Here is a 25,200-nt window from a genome sequence, read left to right as displayed (position 1 = left end):
AGATGAGCCTGTTGACGACTCTTAACAACTGTAATAGGTCTTACAGGAAAAGGCAAGGGGTGAGAAGGTGAGAAATGGCTTAGTCATGTATAATGGGATAAGAATCCAATGTCTTTGTTCAAACCAGGTCTCTCCATGGTTTTAAGTTTGGTAATGAGTTGCAATTCAGCAGCTTCTCTTTCCAGTCTATTTCTGAAATTGGAAGGCACCACATTGAGCCGCATGAAATGGAAGTCCATCAACCTCACCTATCTGTTCTGGGAAGAAGAGTGATATATGAATACAGTTAAGTTGTGGGTGAACATATCAGAAGACAGAGCGATTCTTCAAACAGCTCTTGTTTATTCACAGGCCAGAACAGAACTGGGCTGAAGGGTTCAGCCAACCTGCTTATATAGAGCTCCACTACAACGCAACAGTAACAATTTTCTAAAACTATCCAATCACTGAACGTCACTTTCAACCCCTTATTTGCATATGCGGACCTGAATGAAAACTATCTACAGTATCCCCCTGCTGGCCCAGGGTGAGAACTTCAATACATAACAAATACATATCTGTGGCAGCGGATGTGGCTTTTAAAACTATCTCACCCTGAGACCTGTCAGGAGTAAGCATGAACCACTGGTACCAAATAGTATGGGAAACAGCCCTATTAGAAAAATTAACCAACAAACTGAAACTGACACAGGGACAAATAGAAGAAGATGCCTTCACCCCAGTATGGCTCCCCTTTATCACATACACAGCCCAACAAGACGACAAAAATCCACCAACAGCATACAAATCAATATGGCTAACCTGATCCAAAACACCCACCCACCCCACTCACACGTGAAAACAAAGACCACCACAGCCAACCACAAATGAACAGTCACATCCTAGGCCAACCCCAACCTCTCTCACCACCAAAGGAACACAAGCGAATAGCACAGAACCTGCACAAGCGACGCTGACACCAAACCCTACATACATTAAGGAAAATAGAAACATCACCACCCGACCCCACCCCTACCATCTTCCCCCCCTCCACCTCTTTCCCCCTTTTCTTCCCAATGTCTCAACAAATGAAACTGATTTGTAAAAAATGTTACATGGGGGGGGGGAATACGAGAGAGAGACATTTTGTAAATCAAGAAAATCTTTTAATAAAAAACAAAACAAAACCGTTTCATCCCCTTCTTGAGTTGTGTTTTCAGAAGGAAATCTTAGGAAAGTCATAAAGAGGGAGCAAGGAGAGAGCAGTTCAGGGCTGGTTTGGCACAAGCAGCCCCAGCAAACGCCAGGGTTTTCAAACGGCATCACACACAGGTATTTTTGCCTGAGGCTGGGAGGCTGAAGATGCTGCAGGCTGGTCCTGCCTGCCAATTGCTTCTCCAACCCTCACCCGGGAGGCAGGGATGAAAATGCATCCAACGACCTCAGGCTCCAGGTCCCATTTATATCAACGAGAGATTTACCACTGACTCTGGGCTTAACTCAAGGCGCAACCAAAGCTTCTTTGCTGCGAGTTAGACAGGGAGGATGCAGAGCAGAGAGGCTGTAGTGGAAATGCGGAAGACAATTGTATTTCGAGGAGTTAGGTGGCATGTCCCTTTCCCTTTAACACCCCCAGTTTGAGGACTGGTGGGTTCTTGTGTTTCACACACCTGTCGGGAGTTTCCTGGGTTCTTCTGTGTTGCAAGTGCTGTCTGGATGCCTGGCTGCAGGTAGTGGGAGACTCTCAGCCGCTCTGTATTAATCATGAGTAGAGCCAGGTGCACTTGATTACATCAAGGCGGGCTATAAAAGCCACAGGTGGGAGGGGCCCGGTGAGCTTCTGCCCAGATCAAAGGACCTGATGCTGGGAGACCGAGGGTCGGGGTCTTTCTCCTGCTGCTCTACCTGGGGCTCCGAGCAGCTGAAGGGGAGATTGGGTAGCCCCTTTTGGGTATATTTTCATAGAATCATAGAGTTGGAAGAGACCACAAGGGCCATCGAGTCCAACCCCCTGCCAAGCAGGAAACACCACCAGAGCACTCCTGACATATGGCTGTCAAGCCTCTGCTTAAAGACCTCCAAAGTAGGAGACTCCACCACACTCCTTGGCAGCAAATTCCACTGTCGAACAGCTCTTGCTGTCAGGAAGTTCTTCCTAATGTTTAGGTGGAATCTTCTTTCTTGTAGTTTGGATCCATTGCTCCGTGTCCGCTTCTCCGGAGCAGCAGAAAACAACCTTTCTCCCTCCTCTATGTGACATCCTTTTATATATTTGAACATGGCTATCATATCACCCCTTAACCTCCTCTTTTATGCTATGCTTTGCATGTCTGCTGTTTATTTGTTAATAAAACTGTTTTGGTTCCCCTTCCACCTCCTCATTTCTTTTGTCCTGATATCCTTGGAAAGTACTGCTGTATTTGGCAGCAGAGAAGCGGACAGGGGAAGGTCCACTGGCTTCCCCATCTCCCTCCCAGCTGCTTCCCTCCCCTGATGAGCTTTGGCAAGGGCAAACAAAGCAGCCACCTGGAGCAGGATCTGCTGGAGAGGGGAAGAGGGCTGTCCTGCTCTGTGGTGTGGAAAGGCATGGCCAAAGCCCGGCTGGGCTGTAAGACAAAGCAAGGTTCAGGTAGGACACTGAGAAACTCAGGGTTCAGGCTGGATACAGGATTCAGGCCACACTCCTCTGGGGAAGAATTTGAGTTCTGATGCTCTTCCAGCAAGGAACAAGCTGAAACCTGAAAGCCAGTGTAATAATAATAATAATTTATTATTTATACCCCGGTCATCTGGCTGGGTTTCCCCAGCCACTCTGGGCGGCTTCCGACAGAACACTAAAATACAATAACCTATTAAACAACAAAGGCTATTAAACAATAAAGGCTAAACAGGGCTGCCTTCAGAGGTCTTCTAAAAGTTTGGTAGTTATTTTTCTCTGTGCCGTCTGGTGGGAGGATCCAGTGTGGATTAGTGATTTGTGTCAGAACAGGACCTGGGAAAGAGCAGGGTTCAAATCCTCCCACTCAGGCAGGATACTCGCTGGGTGACCTTGGGCCACTCACTCAATCTCAGCCTAACCTACCTCGCAAGGCTGCAAGGGTTAAGTGAGGAGAAGGAGCAGATCCATATCTGCCAACTTGAGCTCCTTGAGAGAAAAGCTGGGATAGAAATGCAACAAGATAAATCCAGACATATGTAATAAACTCTTGTGCAGGAGTCACAACTAAAGGATTCATGACAGGTGGCCATCCAACCTCTGCTGAAAACCTCCAGTGAAGGAGTTCTTCCTGGTGTTTAGTCGGAATCTTAGCAGGAAACAAGCTGGCTCCATCTTCCACGGAAGTTTCGTGTGGTTTGAGATGTGCTCTGCTTCCTTTTATGCACACACACACTCGTTTCTTTTTGGTCCACCGCTGCCTGTGCTCCAAGTGGGCTTCCAGGTTTTTAAAACAATGCAAGAGGTGGGGTGGAAAAACCCCTGCCAAGCTCATTTATCAGAAATGGCAGAAGTGGGATAACTGCACTCTCTCTCTCTCTCTCTCTCTCTCTCTCTCTCTCTCTCTCTCTCTCACACACACACACACACACACACACACACACACACTGCCAGCAGAGAGCCTTCGTTCAGATCTGAACGGCAGAGAGCTGCCTTCAGATCTCCACCCACAGAGAAGTGCGATCCTGCAGACTTCAGCTAATGAATTGCAATCAAGACTCGCCAGGTTTGACTAAATATAGTCATTGGCCACATTCAGCTGCAAAAAAATTTAAAGGGCAATCACACATCACCATATGCTCCTCCAACTATCAGGGTATTTTGTTTGTTTTTTAAGGTGTTTTTACATCGCTGTCTCGACTGGATCACATTTCCAATCACTTCTTAATTGAACTTTTAATATGCTCTCTGCTAATGCTTGCTTTTGATTGTGCATGAAATGTTTATGGAGTAGTTTTGAGACTTCAGAATAACATTAGGAATATCACATCGCTGGGTGGGAGGTGGGGGTGGCTGGCTGGCTGGCTGGGACCCACAATTCTGGGGCCAAAGACGTGCTCTGCACTTTCTTGCGCTGCTCCAGGGACATTTCTCCCAAGGTTGGTTCACTCCAGGTATCAGAGCCAGAAAAGCACCTGTCACAGTGGGAAACTGGGAGGAAACAGGGCAGAAAGAGGCTCAGCTCCCCTCACCCAACTTTCCACAGCCCTGGAGCTAAGAGATAACCTTTACTCCTGGCTCCTCAGAGCAGTTAGCACAGCCAGGAGCCAATGGATTAGCTATCCTTTCTCTGTCTCTCTCTCTCTCTCTCTCCCCCCCCCCCTTGGTGTGGGATGTGAATCTCTGCTGGAGAACGGATGCTCCAAATGGCCCTGAATCATCAAAATGAGGCATCTCAGAGTCAAGTCCTGCTACAGCTGTCTTCCCTTTCTCCAGCTCTTGCCCAGAATGAACTATTTCTTGCCAGTGTTTTGCTTTCTCACTTTGTTTTGTGCGTATGTGTTTAAAAAAGCACAACACATCATCTCCTCTCCACACTCATTTTCTTTCAGTTTCAGGTGGAGGGGGGGTGTCAGGCATCTGGGATATTATTATTTTTTCAACGCACAAGCCCTTTCTTCTATTTACGGAGACAAAAGTTTGTTATTTCCTCTTAGATGAAATGAAATTTCCTAATTAAAAAACAGCGCTGTTGAAACCGGATTCCTTCTCCCAGGTGAGAACAGCCTCTCCGGTTTGAGTGCAAATGCCTACCAATTTATCTTTTTCTCCCAAATGATCCTATTAAATATTTAAGTGTGTTTGGGAATCCAGAGGTGCAGTGTGCATCTGATAGCACAGACACCCCCATTTCTGGTTACTGGTGCAGAAGAAAATAATTAGCAGATGAAGCCATTTGGGCTCCCATCACTCTCGTTCAGAAGGAGTTGAGCCCCTGTGTCTTCCAAGGCCCCGATCGTTAGAAAAGAAGGCAAGCGTGGAAGATCTCTCTTTAGGGAGTCTTGCAAAATGGAACGAGAGCTGCCCTCTGCTCTGAGCACTGAGTGATATCAGCATCCAGGCACTCCACATCTAGGGTTTCAATATCTAAAAGACTGCTGAAAGTCAAGGGATGTGAATGCTAGTTCAGGAACAATGCCCAGAGCCCCAGTTACCTTTCAGCCTCAGTCCCCCCTTCTATGAAATAGGAATATTAAAGATCAGCCTCAGACAGTTGTGAGAACAAGCAAGATAAACTTTCAGTATCACCATCCTAAGCCTGTGTACAGGGGAATAAGTACCACTGGGTAAGGATGCTTCAAAAAATGGAAGAATTTAGCCAGGTCGGCACACTTTTTTCCCCAGGACTTCTTTGTTCAGGGAGGGCTAAGGCAGGGGGCTCATGTGAAGGGGCTATAAGAATTTTAAGGTCTTAGATGTATAATAAATGTTCATAAACGTACCAACCAAGCACATACATAGATCAGCACAGGAAGACCGACCTGAAACCATTTTTGATTCCCAAACTGACCAAATGTTTTCTCTGCAAGGTCTGAGGAAAATAGAAAAAGCCTCCCCATTGTCTTTTCCTTCACAAATCCTGTCTTAAGGGTATGTCTGTGTTTGAATAGGGTGAGCCTGTGACCTGGCTCAGGAACTAAGTATTTGTCATTACAAAAGACTGGCCATGCTCCCCAGGGTACCCAATCAAATAAGCAGTAACAGGTAACCTGCCAGACAGGAGATAAACAACAACAGGAGATAAACAACGCACTCATATTTCTGCTGTAGACCGCCCTTTCTGTGATGTTAGGTATGATGTATCTGGGGGTGGCCTTGAGCTACACCCATTCTGTGATGTATGTATGATGCTTCTGGGGGTGGTCTTGGACTCCAGGATGGGCAATTTAAAATGTCTATATAAGGGCAGGCACACCTTTGTTCTGCGTCCTCCTCCTTTCCTGTGTGTGAGGAAAGCACCCTGTTGCAACAGATCAATAAAAATCAGGCTTACTAGCTGCTTTGCTTCTCAATATTCCCTGCTTGGTCTCTGTTATTTTCTCCTACCAATAGGGAACCTATGTGAGGACTCTATATGGGCTCTTGGATACACCATAAGGGAAAAGGGCAGATTTTTGTTTACAACACTAGGAAGAAAAGAGCTCAGAGCCTTAAGGAGGGACAGGAGGGAATCTAGAATACAGGAGTTGCAGTGTGTGTGTGTGTTTAAGGCCAGAAAGCCTCTAACCTTAGGCCCGTAATCCACTTACTATATCCAGGCCACAGTACGTGACAGAAAGCAGGCGTACCCTAGGAAAGTGTCTGCTCATGAGATCTGCCCAGGTGGCTGCGGATGCTCCCAGAAAGCAAGTCAAGACACTGACTCTACGGAATTTATTTATTTATTTTTTTAAAAAAGGTTGCAAGGTCTCCATTCCATTTGTGCTGGGGGAAAGTCCGTCCAACGGCTGACGTTGCAAACCAACCCACTGAATCTTCTAAAAACATGGGTGTCTGCTCAGAGTAGACCACTACTCCGTGGGGCCAAACCCCCAGTGGTGGACCTCTCTGATGCTTGACCCCCAGGTTCCCTGAGTTGCCGGTCAGAGTAACCCTTATCTATTAAAATATTGATTGTTGAGATGTTTCTGTTTGGAGCAGAGAAGCAACCTTCTGCAACGCACAGCAGATCACAAAATGGCAAGGGCGGAGAGCATATTCATGGCTCAATAGAAGCCTGCCACAGCCAAGGGGTTGCGTTCAGAAGACTAAGCACCCTGGTCTTTCCTTTCTCTAGTGGCTTGAGAGCAGTACATGTGAAAAGGATCTAGGAGTCTTGGTTGACCATAAACTTGACATGAGCCAACAGTGTGACGCGGCAGCTAAAAAAGCCAATGCAATTCTGGGCCTCATCAATAGGAGTATAGCATCTAGATCAAGGGAAGTAATAGTGCCACTGTATTCTGCTCTGGTCAGACCTCACCTGGAGTACTGTGTCCAGTTCTGGGCACCACAGTTCAAGAAGGACACTGACAAACTGGAACGTGTCCAGAGGAGGGCAACCAAAATGGTCAAAGGCCTGGAAACGATGCCTTATGAGGAACGGCTAAGGGAGCTGGGCATGTTTAGCCTGGAGAAGAGGAGGTTAAGGGGTGATATGATAGCCATGTTCAAATGTATAAAAGGATGTCACATAGAGGAGGGAGAAAGGTTGTTTTCTGCTGCTCAAGAGAAGCGGACACGGAGCAATGGATCAAACTACAAGAAAGAAGATTCCACCTAAACATTAGGAAGAACTTCCTGACAGTAAGAGCTGTTCGACAGTGGAATTTGCTGCCAAGGAGTGTGGTGGAGTCTCCTACTTTGGAGGTCTTTAAGCAGAGGCTTGACATCCATATGTCAGGAGTGCTCTGATGGTGTTTCCTGCTTGGCAGGGGGTTGGACTCGATGGCCCTTGTGATCTCTTCCAACTCTATGATTCTATGATTCTATGATTCTAGTACAGTGGTACCCCGCAAGACGAATGCCTCGCAAGACGGAAAACCCGCAAGACGAAAGGGTTTTCTGTTTTGGAGGCGCTTCGCAAGACGAATTTCCCTATGGGCTTGCATCGCAAGACGAAAGCCCATAGGGAAATGCTGGCGGTCGGGAGCAAAGACTTTCGCCCACAGCCGGCCTTCAGAAGAGGACCTCTTCTGAAGGCCGGCGGAGGGCAAAAGTCTTTGCTCCCCCCCCCCGCCTGCCTTCCCCCTGCCTGCCCCGGGCGATCTTAAAATGCTGGCGGGCGGGAGCGAAGCGTTCGCTGCCGACCCCCAGCATTTTAAAATCTCCCCCTGTCCCGGGGAGATTTTAAAATGCTGGGGGTCGGCAGCGAACGCTTCGCTCCCGACCCCCAGCATTTTAAAACGCTGTTCCGAAGCGGGGCGGGGGGGGGGGGAACACCTGCCCCAGCCGCCCCACTTCGGAACGCTGTTCCAAAGCGGGGCGGGGGGGGTGGGAACACCTGCCCCAGCCGCCCCACTTCGGAACGCTGTTCCGAAGCGGGGCGGGGGGCGGGAACACCTTCTGAAGGCGGGCGGGGGGCGAAAGTCTTTGTCCCCCCTGCCTGCCTTCCCAGGGGCTTTTAAATCGCCCCGGACAGCGGAGAAGTCCTCCGCTGTCCCGGGTTTTTTAAAATGCTGGGGGTGGGAAGAAAAGCCCTTGTCCCCCCCCCGGCCTTCAGAAGATGTCCGGGGACAGTCTGTCCCCGGACCTGGTCTGAAGGCGGTTTCCCTAGGAACGCATTAATTGATTTTCAATGCATTCCTATGGGAAACCGTTCATCGCAAGACGAAAAACTCGCAAGACAAAGAGACTTGCGGAACGAATTAATTTCGTCTTGCGAGGCACCACTGTACTATCCCCTTCTGCCATTGAGGGGGAAGGTGGGCATCCATACTGCCAACTTGTCAATCACTTTCTCTGACTCCCCCCTTTTTAGGGGGAGGAGTCAAGGGGCCAGGGCATAACCAGCCCAGCTCAGGAGATCTTCCCCACAAATGGAGCCATTCACCCTGTTCTCTCTCTCTTGTGCTGGGAACCCTTTCAGCTCAACTGGCTTTTCGATCGGAAGAGAGAATATGCAAAGAATGAAAAGGGAAACTCTCCAGGAAGTGGCAGAGCAGTTTGACTTTGCCTCTCCAGATTTGGGGTGGGGGAGAGAGAAAGCCGTCTGCAGCAGTGAACTGGCCACCAAAGGCTAGACACATTAGGCTGCATTCACACAGCCCCATTGCAACCTAGGTCCAGCTGCCCTATGGCCTGCTTCAGCCTCTCATCCCAGGCTCACATGGCCTCTGGGGTTGCTTCATTTGTTCTTGGGTTAAAATGAACCTTTTCTATGACCCTTCCCTTCCACATCTGCCAGGCACAATTGACAAGGAAGATATAGCCACAGGAAACAAATTGCAGAACTGTTTTCACAGGCAAGTCTCATGGGGAAAGCCCTGCGGGGTTGAAGAGAAGATGGATGGGTGCAGAATTCTCATCTGGTCCGTTAATATTCCCTGGGTTTTCCATGCATTAGGGAAATCTAATATCAAGTCTCGAAGCCTTAACCACCTGCTCTGTATTCTAAAAGCAAGTTCCATGGATATTCATCACACTGCAAGATGGCCTCCTGCTGGCTGCAACGCCTTATCGGAAACACCAGTTCTGCTAGTGTTTCCTCTGAGGAAAATACTCAGAAGTACAGCTCGCCTGAGGTGACACAGACAGACAGACAGAATGACAGACATGCCTGGCATCTGCCCCAACAACAGCCACACTGGTCAGAAAGCACTCGCACCAGACAGCAAGAACTTCAGAGAAATAACACTGTAAAGGTATTCCAGTGGTATCTCGGGTTAAGAACTTAATTCGTTCTGGAGGTCCATTCTTAACCTGAAACTGTTCTTAACCTGAGGTACCGCTTTAGCTAATGGGGCCTCCCACTGCTGCCGGAGCACGATTTCTGTTCTCATCCTGAAGAAAGGTCTTAACCTGAGGTACTATTTCTGGGTTAGCGGAGTCTGTAACCTGAAGCATCTGTAACCTGAAGTGTATGTAACCCGAGGTACCACTGTACTGCCATTAAAAGGTAAAGGTAAAGGATCCCTGACAGTTAAGTCCAGTTGTGAATGACTCTGGGGTTGCGGCGCTCATCTCACTTTACTGGCCGAGGGAGCCGACGTTTGTCCGCAGACAGTTTTTCCAGGTCATGTGGCCAGCATGACTAAGCCGCTTCTGGCAAACCAGAGCAGCACACGGAAACGCCGTTTACCTTCCCGCCAGAGCAGTACCTATTTATCTACTTGCACTTTGATGTGCTTTCGAACTGCTAGGTTGGCAGGAGCAGGGACCAAGCAATGGGAGCTCACCCCGTCACAGGGATTCGAACCGCTGACCTTCCGATTTGCAAGTCCTGGGCTCTGTGGTTTAGATCACAGTGCCACCCGCATCTCTTATTACTGCCGTTAAACATATGCTGTAAAGCTGGGGTGGACTTGAATGTCTACTCCTCCACCACTGAAGTTTCCCCACTGCACCCAACCAGCCTGTGATTATCATAAGAACAGAGGAAGGGGCTGCGGGATCAGGCCAATGGCCCATCTAGTCCAGCATCCTGTTCTCCCAGTGGCCAACCAGGCGCCTGTAAAAAGGTCTATAAAAAAGCACTCAAAAGCACTCTCTCCCCCTGAGTTTTCCAGCAATTGGTATTCAGAAGTATCGTTGCTTCCAGCTGTGGAGAAAGATCATCACCATCGACTGTCATCTCCTCCATTAATTTGTTCAACCCCTTTTTAAAGCCTCCCTCTTGTGGGAGGGAGTTCCATAGTTTAGCTACGTGTCGCGTGAAGGAGTTTCTTCAGTGGCGTTCACGTCATCACAGTGGATGGAGTTATAAACCTCCAGCGTTGCTCCTGGCACGAAACTGCAGGCAAGAGTTGACAGGCAACGATTATCAAAGGATTCCCAGCCAGAACAGCCGTGTCTGTGGCTTTTGTTGCCATGTTGTTGTTGTTGAGTCGTTTAGTCGTGTCCGCCTCTTTGTGACCCCCTGGACCAGAGCACGCCAGGCACTCCTGTCTTCCACTGCCTCCCGCATGCCATGTTAAACCTGTTGAAACTATCAAATGCTCAGTCTCTTTGCTGGACGAAGAGGATGCAATGGGAGGGGGTGGCAGAGCTGCCCAGAAACAGAGGCTGCTGTTTCGATTTTGTTTTCGTATTTTTATTAAAGATTTTCTTGATTTACAAAAGTATGTGTAATGTCTCTCTCTTGTATTTTTTCCATGTAACATTTTTACAAATCAGTTTCATTTGTTGAGACATTAGGAAGAAAAGGGAGAGAGGGGTGGAGGGGGGGATGGGGGGGTCGGGTGGCGATGTTTCTATTTTGCTTAATGTATGAAGGGTTTGGTGTCAGCGTCACTTGTGCAGGTTCTCTGCTGTTCATTTGTGTTTCTTTGGTGGCGAGAGACGTTGGGCTTGGCCTAGGGTGTGGCTGTTCTTTGTGGTTGGCTGTGGTGGTCTTTGTTTTCGTGTGTGAGTGGGGTGGGTGGGTGTTTTGGATCAGGTTAGCCATATTGATTTGTATGCCATTGGTGGATTATTGTCATTATCTTGTTGGGCTGTGTATGTGATAAAGGGGAGCCATACCGGGGTGAAGGCGTCTTCTTCTGTTTGTCCCAATGTCAGTTTCAGTTTATCGGTTAATTTTTCTAGTAAGGCTGTTTCCCATACTATTTGGTACCATTGGTCCATGCTTGCTCCCGACAGGTCTCTCCACTAAACATCTTCCAAGACAACAATGCCCATTTACACCACAGAGAACTCATAACCCACCAACTTTCAGCAGCCAGAAACAGTAAAGGTAAAGGTAAAGGTAACAGTAAAAGTAAAGGTAAAGGTAAAGGTAAAGGGACCCCTGACCATTAGGTCCAGTCGTGGCCGACTCTGGGGTTGCGGTGCTCATCTCGCTTTATTGGCCGAGGGAGCCGGCATACAGCTTCCAGGTCATGTGGCCAGCATGACTAAGCCGCTTCTGGCGAACCAGAGCAGCGCACAGAAATGCCGTTTACCTTCCCGCCGGAGCAGTACCTATCTATCTACTTGCACTTTGACGTGCTTTCGAACTGCTAGGTTGGCAGGAGCAGGGACGGAGGCTGCTGTTAAACTGTTCTCAGCAAGGAGCTGGCATCCAGGCCGTCTGGAAAGCTACAAAGAGAATTTCGCCAGAGGGAAGACTTTCCTGTCGCCCAGGAGGCATGCAAACAACTATCAAAGGAAAGTGGAGAAGGACAAGGGGTAGGAGGAGCCCCTGTGAAGCTTGCATCTGCCAAGCACCTGACTCTGCCTCCTAGCAGAACTGAAGGAGAGCCTTCAATCAGGCTGATGTGTGACTTTCAAGAATGCAGGAGTCTGAAGAGGCTTTTGAGGGAGGGTCCTGAGAAAGAACGGAACCATTTGCCCTGCAATGCTGTGTGTGTTTACTTGGAAGGAAGGCCCAAGTGAGTGTGCGCAGGATTACAGCTTGAATTTGGGTGCAGAGGCTGGTGGCTCCCAGAGATGGGTGGGAGTTGCAGCGGCTGGAGGGCATCAGGTTAAGGAAAGCATGTCATACCATAATCTTAATTATTATTACACTGCTTGATTGAAAAAACCAAAAGAACCCGAAACACACACATCAAAGCGGTTTACGAAAAGATTTAAAAAAACAAAATCAGGGAAAAACAGCAATACATATCAAAAGTTAAAATACTGAAACAGATTAAAATTCACACCAGCATTTCTAAGCATCTGGGGAGCTTGCCCAAACAAGAATGTTTTTAGCAGGTGCCAAAATGAATACAGTGAAGGTGCCTGCTTGATATCAGTAGCCAGGGAGTTTTGAAGTTTAATAATAATAATAATAATAATAATAATAATAATAATAATAATAATTTATTTATAACCCGCCCATCTGGCTGGGTTTCCCAGCCACTCTTTAAACAATCAAGTACTTCCAAATGTGGAAATTTGCAAAAAAAGGCATACAAAAATGTGCACATTGTGAGAAATTTGCATTAGAATGCTGATAAATTTTCACTAGGGCTCAAAAAAAGGAAAAAATTGCAAACTTAGAAATGAACTTGAAACTGGGGGTGGGTGGGAAATGAGAAACTTGGAGAAAAAGACATTGGCAAACACACCCATCCCTAATCTGGCCCATGCCAGACTTGAATTTGCGTCCTCAGACTAGAGTCGGGTTTGAATTCCAGGTTGATTCGCACGCCAGTTTGCGGTTGTTGTTTTGTAATTCATTGGTCTTAGAGAGAAGGGTGCTCCAATCTTTCTGCCATCCCAGTTCACACTCTCACAGGGCGTCTTCTTGTGAGTCAAGGACCCGCCACCCGCATAGGAGTATAATAAGCCACAAAGACACATTATTTTAGGTTAATGGGCAAAATTAGGCCACAACTTTTATTGGTTACAGCATGTGAGTGGTATTGGCTTAGGCATTGGGTGAAACAGCAATACCAGACTCCACAGGGGTCTTATCAGGGTCAACAACCAATGGGAGGAGCTTGTTGATGCAAATACAACTGGAAGCTTCCCTATGACGTCACCAGGGGTCGTGCCATGGCCCTAGCCACCAGCAGGGCATCGGACAGGATCCACGACCGCCGGATTCCTTTAATGGAATACCCAAAAGAGGAGAAGTAGATGATGGCTCATACCCAATCTTCCAACACAGCATACATATTCCAATGCCTAACCACCACCTGAGCCAAAGGGCTCGCCGCCAGTACCCTCATTGCTGCAACCAATTCCTAATACTTCTGATGATGCGATGCCTGCCAACCACACATCATTCCCTTGATCGGAAAGATGGACGCCATCATCACAAAAAAGAACCACGTTGCTGAAACAGATGTCAGGGTGTGCGATCACGTGGCCATTCATATATAGCAGCTTGAAGGCCACCACACCATTCAAAAGTTTCCTGGATTTGTCAATAGCAGGAACAGACTGGGAGCTGAGCGCTGCCGCGGCTGTTTAAATGCGGCCAGCCCCGCCCACCAGCCAGCCCTATTGGTTGGCCGGAAGGCTTGGCCGCAGCAGCTGAAGCAATCAGGAGCAGGGAGCTGTACACGCCCCCCTGCCACCGTGGGAAGCTGCTCCCGCTCACAACCCCTCCTCTCTGGGAGGACGAGAGGTCTTCAGAAACAACAGATGTGGCCCTCACAGTGTTTGATCTGGGCAAAGATCCCCACGGGTCTCCCGTCCACCTGCCTGGCAGAAGGCAGGGGGCAGCTGTGAGTCCAGCCTGAGGAGGGCAGGATGTGATGCACATCCTATCTAAGAGAAGTTCCCTAAAGAACTGAACTTCCAGTCTGGCGCTGAAGGAGACAAAGACTAGGAAAGTCCCACACGATGGAGGATGAAGTTAATGGACTATGCAGAACTAGATAAACTAACAGGAAGGATTCGAAACCGGCGGGACCAGAAATTCACGGAAGACTGGAGTAAATTTACGGACTATTTGAAAAGTATTTGTGAAGATCAGACGATGTTTGTAGGTTTGCAAGAAGTTTTGTGAGAAGTATTATTGGAAGTATTGCAAAAATGGAGAAGGGGAAGGATGATTTGTTAAGAGATGTAAAGGCAATATAAAGTTAAGAAATGCATAAGAAGTGGTTAAAACAGTGGATCATCAGAGGTGCTGATGGAAGTCTAAAAAGATTGTATAAGTGATAAGTTTTGTGTGTACATTTTATAATTTATATGTTAAAAGCAATTAAAAAAAAATAAAAAAGGAAAGTCCCACACGGGGAACCTCTTTGGAAAAAGCTCACCATTTCGCTAAATGCCATTTACCGAGCATGGGGTGAGCTTCTGCGTAACACAGTGGTTCAAAATGCCATGGCGCCGTGGGTGGCAAGGCCATTCATCCCCAGAGAATGTCTCCGGCAGAGAGTGTGCGCTTCCTTTGTAATTACAGATTCCCTCCCATTCATTAAGGGATCAGTCAGACAAGGTCCATGCGCAAGCCCACCCCTTAGATTAGCTTGTAGATCACAACTGCTGCTTCCCCTGCGGGAAACACTGAAAATCCTTGGCAAACGCCCCTTTAAGTGTAACAGGCAAGCGAGACCAGAGACAAACTGCGAAGCGAATTTTGTCTCCCTCCAGCTGTCCATCTCTCCAGCTTGAGCTGCCCTTGCTAGCGATGCACAATGTCACGTTTATCCTCACCATTGGAGGCAATCGAGAAATCAGAGAAAGGGTCTATAAAAAGTACTCAGGCTATTAATACCTGTATGCAAGGGACAAAAGCCGGACTGAAACAAGACAGGGAGGAATGATTCCTGGCTGTGCTGAGCTTAATTTGTTAGGGTTTAGAGCTGCCGGATGCCAGACAGTTCCTAAAAAGCGCCGGAACCCAGATTTGTCTTAATATCAAGCACTGGCAGATATCGCACGGTTTCCGCACCTGCAAGATGGCTGGTTCGTCTTGCTCAGTGCCTCTCCACTTATGAACCAGCCCATCCCTGTGGTCTTCATCAGAGGCCCCTCCCTGTGCGCCCCTCCTGAGGAAGGTGCAGAGGGTGGCCACACGAGAAGAGGTGTGATGGCCTGGGATTCAGACTCAGAGGCTGAACCTGAGGAATCCCAGCCTGCACAGGATTCCCTGCCTCCAGAACCAGCTGCGCCGGGGCTGGGGCCTGAGCCTGAAGGGTCCTCACCTGTTCTGGGTCCTCAGGTGCAGGCATCAGCTGAATCTACTCTGGCTCCGGAGGTGATGGAGGACCCATTGCCTGCAGGTGCTCCACTCTCAGCCCCATCAGGGGAGGCTGAGGTGGCCTCTGGGTCCGGTAACCCTCCAGCCTCTCCTGAGCTGCAGAGGCTCAGGGCAGAGAGGCAGAGGGAACTAAGTTCCCGCAGCAGGTGTGCTCACCTCCAGGCCAGGAGAGGCGAGTCACCTGGGGATCGGGGCTGCCCTATGCCTCGGGGCAGATAAAAGCCGGCCACCCCACCCCCCAGTCCCAGGTTGCAGGAGCAACGTTGTTGCTAGCCTGTTCCTGCCTGCACCCTGTCCCGCTCTTCTGCCAGAGTTATTTTTTTTAAAAAAAATTATTAAGATTTTACACAAAACATACAAAACATAGGTGTGTTTTTTAAAAGTTAAAAATAATTAAACCAACTATTACACATACAAAAAAGAAAAAACTTCTGCCAGAGTTCTTGACCCCACCCGACTCCCCGCCTTGGACCCAGCTACAGCTTTGACGGACAGCCTCCATACCGCACCTTCAACCTCGGACTGGACTCGGACCTGGCCTCTCAGTTAGCCCCCGGGACCAGCACAACAGGCCTTTTCAGTGGTGGCTCCCCATCTGTGGAATTCCTTCCCCAGAGAGACAGGCCTGGTGCCATCCTTGCCATCCTTTGGGATTTTTCTTTCCTTTGGGAATCGCGTTGCCTCCCTCCAATGGTGGTGCTCATCTTTTAGTGGGGTGGGTAGGACTTGACCATATTAACAGACCCTCCAATTGTCCCTACTTTCCAAGGATGTCCTTGATGTAGATAAGCTGCCTGGTTTCTGATTGGATGTCCCTATTTTCATTGGAGAAATGTTGGAGGGTAAGGAGTTATCTGACCCTTGAGCCGTCGGAAGGCAATCCTGTATAGGGAAGTTTTTTTAAATATTTCATGTTTTATTATGTTGTTATATACCGTATTTTTCGCTCCATAAGATGTACTTTTTTCCTCCCAAAAAGTAAGGGGAAATGTCTGTGCACCTTATGGAGCGAATGCATGGTCCCTGGAGCCGAATTGCCCAGGGGCAAAAAGTGGGTGTTGAAACAAAGCCGCTGATCAGCAAGCGATCGGGAGGGAGATAAGGGAGGCTAGCAATAAAGGAGGCTGCCTGGGAGGGGGGAAGTAAAAGCCCATGGATCCCGAGGATTTTTGCACTGGGTCACCCCAAATTCACCATCAGATCACATAGCATGTCCATGGCTACAGCCTGCCCCCCCAAAAATCACACATCCACTGCTTCATGGGGCCTCGATGGCACAAAAATGTGGTTACAAAGCACGGACCCACATGGATCCTCAAGATGTTTGCATTGGGCTACCCCAAACTCACCGTCAAATCACATATCATGTCTTTGACCACAGCATGAACCACAAAAATCATACATCCACTGTTTCATTCAGATTTTTTTTTCTTGTTTTCCTCCTCTAAAAACTAGGTGCGTCTTATTGTCAGGAGCATCTTATGAAGCGAAAAATACGTGGAAGCTGCCCAGAGCGACTGGGGCAACCCAGTAAGATGTGTAGGGCATAAATAGTAAAATTATCATTATGGAATGAGACATCCCTATTTTCATCAGAGAAATATGTATTAATATGTTACTGAATGAATATTTTGTATTGTTAATTATTTTAATTTATTTCTGATTTTAAATTGTTTTTGTTGTATTTTATCTTGTCGAGTTGCTTTGAGTTTTTTTTTTTTTTTTTGCTTTTCGACTGATAAATAATATTACACACACCCCCTTCATTGTTTTAGGCCTCATCCGGACTTCCTTCTGCGCTGCGTTTCCAAAAGTCCAAACTTTAAAACTCCCCGTCGGAGTGATTTTATTTTTGTCTCAGCACGTTCCTTGGGAAAACCCACATTTTACCACTGAAATGGAGCAAACAGCAGCAGGATTTTCTGCAGATTGCTGATGCAGAGGTAAATTGCAGATTTCGGTGGGGAAAGCTTTGGGACAAAACAAATGGAGAAACACTCAGATACAGAGCTTTAAAGCGCAGATCTGTACTTTGAAAGCACAGCAAAAAAGCAAGTCAGGATAAGCCTGTCAGGATATATATGTCGTATTTGTTGTTTTCGTAAACAGCTCGGAGACTGTTTCAGTATTAAGTGGTTTGCAAATACCGTATTTTTCGCTCTATAGGATGCACTTTTCCCCCTCCAAAAATTAAGGGGAAATGTTTGTGCGTCCTATGGAGCGAATGCAGGCTCCTTGGCTTCAGCGATAGCAATGGGAAGCCTCCGAAGCACAGAGGGAGCGCTCCCTCCGCGCTCCGGAGGCTTCGCGTTGCTTTCGCTGAAGCCTGGAGAGCCAGAGGGGTCGGTGCGCACCAACCCCTCTCCTTCTCCAGGCTTCAGGGATAGCCACCTGAAGCCTTCGAAGTGCAGAGCGAGTTCCCATTGTGCTCTGGAGGCTTCGGGTTCCTCTTGCTGAAGCCGGGAGAGCAAGACTCTCCTGGTTCAGCAGAGAGGGAGAGCTGCGCAGCGCCCCTTCAGCGAAGCGGGAGGAGAATTGGAAGGGGCTCCGTTTCTCTTGCCGCTTCACTGAAGGGGCGCTGAGCAGAGAGGGGGAGAATTTTTTTTTCTTTTTCTCCCCCTCTAAAACAAGGTGCGTCCTATGGTCCGGTACGTCCTATAGAGTGAAAAATACGGTATATGCAAGAAATCCTGGCCATTCTGTCTGCTGCTTTTAGACATGACCCAGACACCTTCCAACCATTGTACCAAAAAATTTGATTGCACAGTGGTGGGACCACGAGGACCAACTCTGCTGAAACTTGAAGCAGCTCTCGCTTAAAATAGAAAATCATTAAGAATTTACAATGAGCAACAACAGCCAGTGTTTTGAGGGTGGGGCTTACAGCAGAAGCCCCATTTGCGTCCTGATGCATTATTTAGTCCAAGCTACTTTTGAGTCCCTGCGAGGAAAAGCAGAACAAACAAAATTTGAAAAAAGAGATGCCGCTGCCGGCCTGCTGCATTCCCATGTTTTCTGTACTCCTGCCTTTTCAAAGACCTCATTTGTGGTCACTTCTTTTCGGTAAGCCTAAAACCCTGAGGACGTCAGGCAGGCAAGCAGGCGCCTTCACTGAACCCTTTTTGACACCTGCTGAAAACATTTCTGTTCAGACAAGCCTCCCCAGATATGGAGAACGCTGATGAGTTTTATAACCTGTTTTTAGTGTATTGCTGATTTTAATTGCTTGGCAGTTTTAAGTAGATTTGTATTGCTTAATTGATATTAATTGTTTTATTCATTTTGTAAACCACTTTGAGGTTTCAGAGGATAATTGTGCTTCAGTTTGTGCATTGGTTTGAAAAGTGCCAACTGGGTACCTTCTTGTAATAATCATAATCATAATCATAATCATAATAAATAATATTTATACCCCACCCATCTGGATAGGTTTCCTCAGCCACTCTGGGCGGCTTCCAACAAAAGATTAAAAATACATTAAAACATCAGTCATTAAAAACTTTCCTAAACAGGGCTGCCTTCAGATGTCTTCTAAAAGTCAGATAGTTGTTTATTTCCTTGACATCTGATGGGAGGGTGTTCCACAGGGCGGGCGCCACTACTGAGAAGGCCCTCTGCCTGGTTCCATGTAACCTCACTGCTCGCAGGGAGGGAACTGCCAGAAGGCCCTCGGCGCTGGACCTCAGTGTGCAAATGGAATTTCTTCTCTGTCTACAGCCGCCCCCAAGCTTGGTGGTGAAATAAAAAAATTAAGGTCTTATGTATATAATAAAGGTTCATAAATGTAGCAAGCAAACACATACATAAATATATAAACCACATGTCTGAAGCAGCACAGGAGAACAGCCATGAAGCCATTTTGACTCCCAAACTGACCAGGTGTTTTCTCTGCAAAGTCAAATGGAAAAGCCTCCCCATTGTCTTTTCATTCACAAATCCTGTCTTAAGGGTATGTCTGTCTGTGTATGAATAGGGTGAGCCTGTGACCTGGCTCAGGAACTAAGTATTTATCATTACAAAAGACTGGCCAGGCTCCCCAGGGTATCAATCAAGTGAGCATTAACAGGTAACTTGCCAGACAGGAGGTAAACAATGCACTCAGATTTCTGCTGTAGACCACCCCTTTCTGTGATGTTTCTGGGGGTGGTCTTGGACTCCAGGGCGGGCAATTTAAAATGTCTATATAAGGGCGGGCAAACCTTTGTTCTGGGTCCTCCTCCTTCTCCTGCGTGAGAGGGGAGCACCCTGTTGCAACAGATCAATAAAGATCAGGCTTACGAGCTGCTTTGCTTCTCAATATTCTCTGGTTGGCCTCTGTTCTTTTCTCTGACCGATGGAGAACCTGCAAAGGACTCTAAAAGGGCTCTTGTGTCCCCCATAAGGGAATAAGGGCAGATTTTCATTTATTACCGTGGCTAGTTTGGCCCTCAGGTTCCATAATAGCAGCTACAACATGCCAATGTGAAAAGCTCAAAGGGGGAGGGGGGAGGTATTTTAAACCACATCCTGTAGAGCAAATCAGCCTGCAGATGCTCCCTCTCTGGTCCAGCCTTAAACTGACTTACCTTTGGCATCTTGCGGAGGTTGGGAGACAGCTTCAGGCAGGTGACGTGGCCACGGTCATCCCCGATGATGATGATGGGGTAGATGGCGTTGAACTGGACATGGGTGATCTTGTTCCTCTTCTTGGCCACCACCGGCTGGTTGCAGATGGGCTCGTATTTGTTCACGCTCAGGTCGAAGACGTGGGCCTGGCGGGAGACACAGGCGATGGCTGAACAACGTTCCTTTTCTATTTCTATTTTTTATTTATACTTTTCAAGTTTATACCATTCACTAATTTTTGCAATCATTTTGACATTTCCAAACTTGACTTCCTTCCCCCTCTCTCTGCGGTTCCTTAATTTTTCATATCTTCTGCATATCCAAATTAACTTAATTTGCTCATTTATTCATCTTCCTTAAATATATACTCTTATGAAACTGCAGGTTATTACAACAATCCTGCCAATGTGGTTTTTTCCCAAAAAAATTTTTATTGATTTTAACAGATATAACATATAAAACATACAAAAGAAAGAACATTACAGTACTAAAAGAAAAAAAGAAGGCAGAGGACCCCGGGCCACTGCTTCCCTCCTGAGCCGGGTGAGCATGAAACCCGGGAAATTTAAGGGGCATCATCAATCCGGGACATGGCACTGGGATAAGGGAGTTTCCCGCCAAATAAGGGACGGTTGACAGCTATGCTCGGAGGTAAACTGGTCCCAAGTCGTTAAGGGCCTGATATACTAATAGATATTCTAATAGTAACACCTTGAACCTGGCGACTCCCCCCCCCCCCAATATTTCATATCTCTTCAAAGGCCAAGGATCTTTCCAGTGTGCATTTATCCTTTGAAACAGGAAGTGAATTAAAGAGGAGCGAACAACAATACCCAACACGGAAGATTGGCAAATCCTAATGGTAGAATATCTGCAGCTAGCGAAAGCGACAGGAAGAGTAAGAGGCCAACCAAAACAAAAAGTCTACAAGGATTGGGAATCTTTAAAGAATCTTTAGAAAACTATGGAATAAAAGGAAACATCTTGGCAGAATTAGACTGATCCCTGTATTGTATAAATATACCGTAAGTTCGTAGGGAAGTAAAAAGAAATTATATAAGAAATATGCAGCTGTGTGGTACAAAGTAATGGATAGATAAAGTACAGTGAGATTAATTGGAAGTCAGTTTTAAATATTTTCTCTGTAAGTTTTATAATTGTGTTCCGTATCAGGAGTATATATGATGATATTATAATAATCTTCTTGTATCTTATAGTGTGGTGGTTTGTTTTATTTTTCTGTTATTTGTTTTTGTTTGTTTGTTTGTACGTCTGTTTTCTCATAAATGTATTTATTTTAAATTAATAAAGATATATTTAAAAAGAAAAAGAAATTGAGACTATCAGCAGCCACTCTCTCAAAAGGAAACCCTCACAAAAGGAAATTAGCCCAGGGCAGCAAAATGTTTGTCAGCTTTCCCAGACAGAAAGAAGCAATGCAGCCCGTCAGAAAATAAATTCTAATAAATAAATAAATAAATAAATAGGAGCGGACAGGACCAGACGGCCATCTGTCATGGCCGCTTTAGCTGAGATTCCTGTGTTGCGTTGCAGGGGGTTGGACTAGATGACCCTCAGGGTCTCTTCCAACTCTGCAGCTCTGTGCTCCTCCTGCTGCTGGCAGCTGCCGCATTTGCACGGGAACAAAGACCCTACACATCTGTGGCTGGAGGAGGCTGGCACCAACACAGCTCCAAGGCGGGTGGAAGCACATCACTCAGAAACACCATTAGTATCACCGACTCTTAACTGCCCAAGCTAATGTCTAAAATAATCAGGCAATCAGCTCTTAAGTGGAGGGATTCCTGCGCTGGCTGACAAATGCAGAAAGCACACACACACAGAGACTTGCTGCCTCCACAGCTCTCTGCTATTCAGGGCCTTGATGATACAATCAAGAGGGCCAGGGAGGAAATTAATGGATAAGGAAGTCAAGGGGTGGGAGAGAAGCAAGCTGAGCTGATGGATTTAAACAGGGAGGGGACGTAGGGGGGGGGGACGGGACTGAACATGATGGAACCTGCCTCCCTCCACAATGCCCAGCTCAGCTTCAGAGCCAGAATGCGGGCACTTTGTGTGTGTTATGTACTGAGTTAAATAGGACTCAGAATGCAGCAGTCTGATTGGTCCTAGAACAATAGAATCCAGAATGCAGCAGTCTGATTGGCCCTAGAACAATAGGATTCAGAATGCAGCAGTCTGATTGGTCCTAGAACAATAGGATTCAGAATGCAGCAGTCTGATTGGTCCTAGAACAATAGAATCCAGAATGCAGCAGTCTGATTGGTCCTAGAACAATAGGATCCAGAATGCAGCACTCTGGTTGGTCCTAGAACAATAGCGTCCAGAATGCAGCAGTCTGATTGGTCCACAGGAGCCACCCAGTCCAGCTCCAGGTGGAAGGGAATCCGCAACCTGATTGGCCTACAGGTGAATCCCGGAATTAGCCAATCACGTGGGCCCATTGTGTAAATAATGTATATAAAGCCGACATTCTGGGGGAACTTCCATTCCTCCTCACCACTATGAGCTGAATAAAGAGCATGAAATCCACTCTCGACTCAGAGTATATTTCAGCAGTGAGAAATCAGCAGTGAGCAGACCTGCCAAGGAAATTCAAGAACATCTTTATGTACGCGACAACGGCGGCAAGAGTCTTAATAGCACAAGGATGGAAGAACGAAGGAATCCCGACCAAAGAACTGTGGCAAGAGACACTGATGGACTATGCGGACTTTGCAAAACTGACACAAAAAACTAGGCGATAAGGACAACTGTGACTTTAAAGAAGAATAGGAACCTTTCGCAAAGTACTTAAAGAAACAACAAAATGAATTGGACTCCTTGGCAGGTTTTGAACAAACACTCACAAACTTTTTATTGGTAACATATAGATAGATAAATTAAGGATCTTTACAATTTTATAACATGCAGACAGAAAGGAGCTGAGGGAAGTCTGGGGTGTGTGTGTGGGAGGTTGGGTTTTCTGTTTAGGGGGAGAAGGGAAGGAAAAATGGAGGGGGGACCAATGTGGATGATGTATTTTTGTTTAAATTATTGTGTTGAAATTTCTATTTAAAAAATTCATATAATAATAATAGAATTCACAAATGCATGGGGAAAGGTCTTTCCAGGGTTCTTAGACACGAGAGTTGCATGGATCCTCCACGTGCAGGAGCAGACTACCTCTGTCTGACTGGGTCCTGGGGAAGAAACTAGGAGGGAGGGCATTTGCCTCCTCCTCCTCCTTCTTCCCAGCAGCATTTCTGTCTTGCTCCGACCTTCTCTATTCTGGCTCCGCTTGGCACATTTCTGCAGCAGTCCGGGGAGGTCCCCAGTCGCTGTTATGAAGAAAGAGCCGTCTGTAGGATGTTGTTTTGAAGTGCACAGGCAGGCGCTGACAAATGCAAATTGCTTGGGATGCTGGCTCCAGGCTTTCCAAAACACGACAGCCACACGCAGGCAAGAGGCACCAGGGACGGAGGCTGAGAAGCTCGCAAGCGAGCAGAAGGTCAGAAATAATCAAGTCCCTGAACTTTCCAGCCACAAACTCTGGGTTCCGTGAACTCCCAAAGACAAAAGCTTATTATTTGTTTATTGACTCAGCTACAGAAAAGAATTACATTTCTCCCTCTCTCTCTTTTTTTCCCTGGCAGAAGGCAGAGAAGGCACTGAAAGAGAGTTCGGAAATGCACTTAGAATCATAGAATCATAGAGTTGGAAGAGACCACAAGGGCCATCGAGTCCAACCCCCTGCCAAGCAGGAAACACCATCAGAGCACTCCTGACATATGGTTGTCAAGCCTCTGCTTAAAGACCTCCAAAGTAGGAGACTCCACCACACTCCTTGGCAGCAAATTCCACTGTCGAACAGCTCTTACTGTCAGGAAGTTCTTCCTAATGTTTAGGTGGAATCTTCTTTCTTGTAGTTTGGATCCATTGCTCCGTGTCCGCTTCTCTGGAGCAGCAGAAAACAACCTTTCTCCCTCCTGTATGTGACATCCTTTTATATATTTGAACATGGCTATCATATCACCCCTTAACCTCCTCTTCTCCAGGCTAAACATGCCCAGCTCCCTTAGCCGTTCCTCATAAGGCATCGTTTCCAGGCCTTTGACCATTTTGGTTGCCCTCCTCTGGACACGTTCCAGTTTGTCAGTGTCCTTCTTGAATTGTGGTGCCCAGAACTGGACACAGTACTCCAGGTGAGGTCTGACCAGAGCAGAATACAGTGGCACTATTACTTCCCTTGATCTAGATGCTATAGTCCTATTGATGCAGCCCAGAATTGCATTGGCTTTTTTAGCTGCCGCGTCACACTTATTGGCGCTCCTGAAATAAAACTGTGCGATTGGCCTAAGTGTCAAAGCAGGAGCCGGGAGCAGGTTGGCATAACTCATAAGGTGTCAGCATAGCTGTCAACTTTTCCCTTTTCTTGCGAGGAATCCTATCGGAATAAGGGAATTTCCCTTAAAAAATGGAAAAGGTGACAGCTATGGGTGTCAGTGAAATTAACTCTTTATTCAAAGAAACAAAAACTGCTCAGGCGTAGTGAGCACATCTTCCCTTGGATAATTTGAGAAGTGGAAACAGCAATGGCTTTAAAACTTAGCTGTGATTCCTGCACTGCAGGGGCTGGACTAGATGACCCCTGGGAGCCATTTCAACTTGACAATTCTCTGATTCCTCTTAATTCTCTGTTTTGTGGGCGGGGAGAGAGATTTGTTCTGTTTTCATCTGGTTTCCAAGAAATGCTACTGAAGGTTATTGTTCATGTTTTTATTCTGTTTATATGAAAACAGCTTTCTCCAGACTTTCTTGGGCTCCATGATCACTGCAGATGGTGACAGAAGCCACGAAATTAAAAGATGCCTGCTTCTTGGGAGAAAAGCAATGACAAACCTAGACAGCATCTTAAAAAGCGAAGACATCACCTTGCCAACAAAGGTCCGTATAGTTAAAGCTATGGTTTTCCCAGTAGTGATGTATGGAAGTGAGAGCTGGACCATAAAGAAGACTGATCGCCAAAGAATTGATGCTTTTGAATTCTGGTGCTGGAGGAGACTCTGGAGAGTCCCATGGACTGCAAGAAGATCAAACCTCTCCATTCTTAAGGAAATTAGCCCTGAGTGCTCACTGGAAGGACAGATCATGAAGCTGAGGCTCCAATACTTTGGCCATCTCATGAGAAGAGAAGACTCCCAGGAAAAGACCCTGATGCTGGGAAAGACGGAGAGCACAAGGAGAAGGGGATGACGGAGGATGAGATGGTTGGACAGTGTTTTCGAAGCTACCAGCATGAGTTTGATCAAACTGCGGGAGGCAGTGGAAGACA

At 47.0% G+C, this 25,200-nt stretch overlaps 1 protein-coding gene and 1 long non-coding RNA gene across 2 annotated transcripts in view; one reads left to right on the top strand and one right to left on the bottom strand.

The window, feature by feature from the left end:
* The window catches only part of LOC308597395, a 228,871-nt gene that overhangs the window by 30,229 nt on the left and 173,442 nt on the right, over window positions 1-25,200 (top strand). The gene's annotated exons all lie outside the window — the stretch shown is intronic.
* The window catches only part of DNAI1 (dynein axonemal intermediate chain 1), a 158,045-nt gene that overhangs the window by 26,360 nt on the left and 106,485 nt on the right, over window positions 1-25,200 (bottom strand). The window contains exon 19 of the mRNA XM_081212844.1: window positions 19,826-20,011. Within this exon, the coding sequence (XP_081068970.1) occupies window positions 19,826-20,011 (186 nt within the window). The remainder of the gene's footprint in view (window positions 1-19,825; window positions 20,012-25,200) is intronic.

Source organism: Podarcis bocagei (genome assembly GCF_964188305.1).
Source record: "Podarcis bocagei genome assembly, chromosome: 11".
NCBI classification, from domain to species: Eukaryota; Metazoa; Chordata; class Lepidosauria; order Squamata; family Lacertidae; genus Podarcis; species Podarcis bocagei.
The sequence above is the reverse complement of the archived record's forward strand: the minus strand, read 5'-3'. Positions and strand labels throughout refer to the sequence as shown.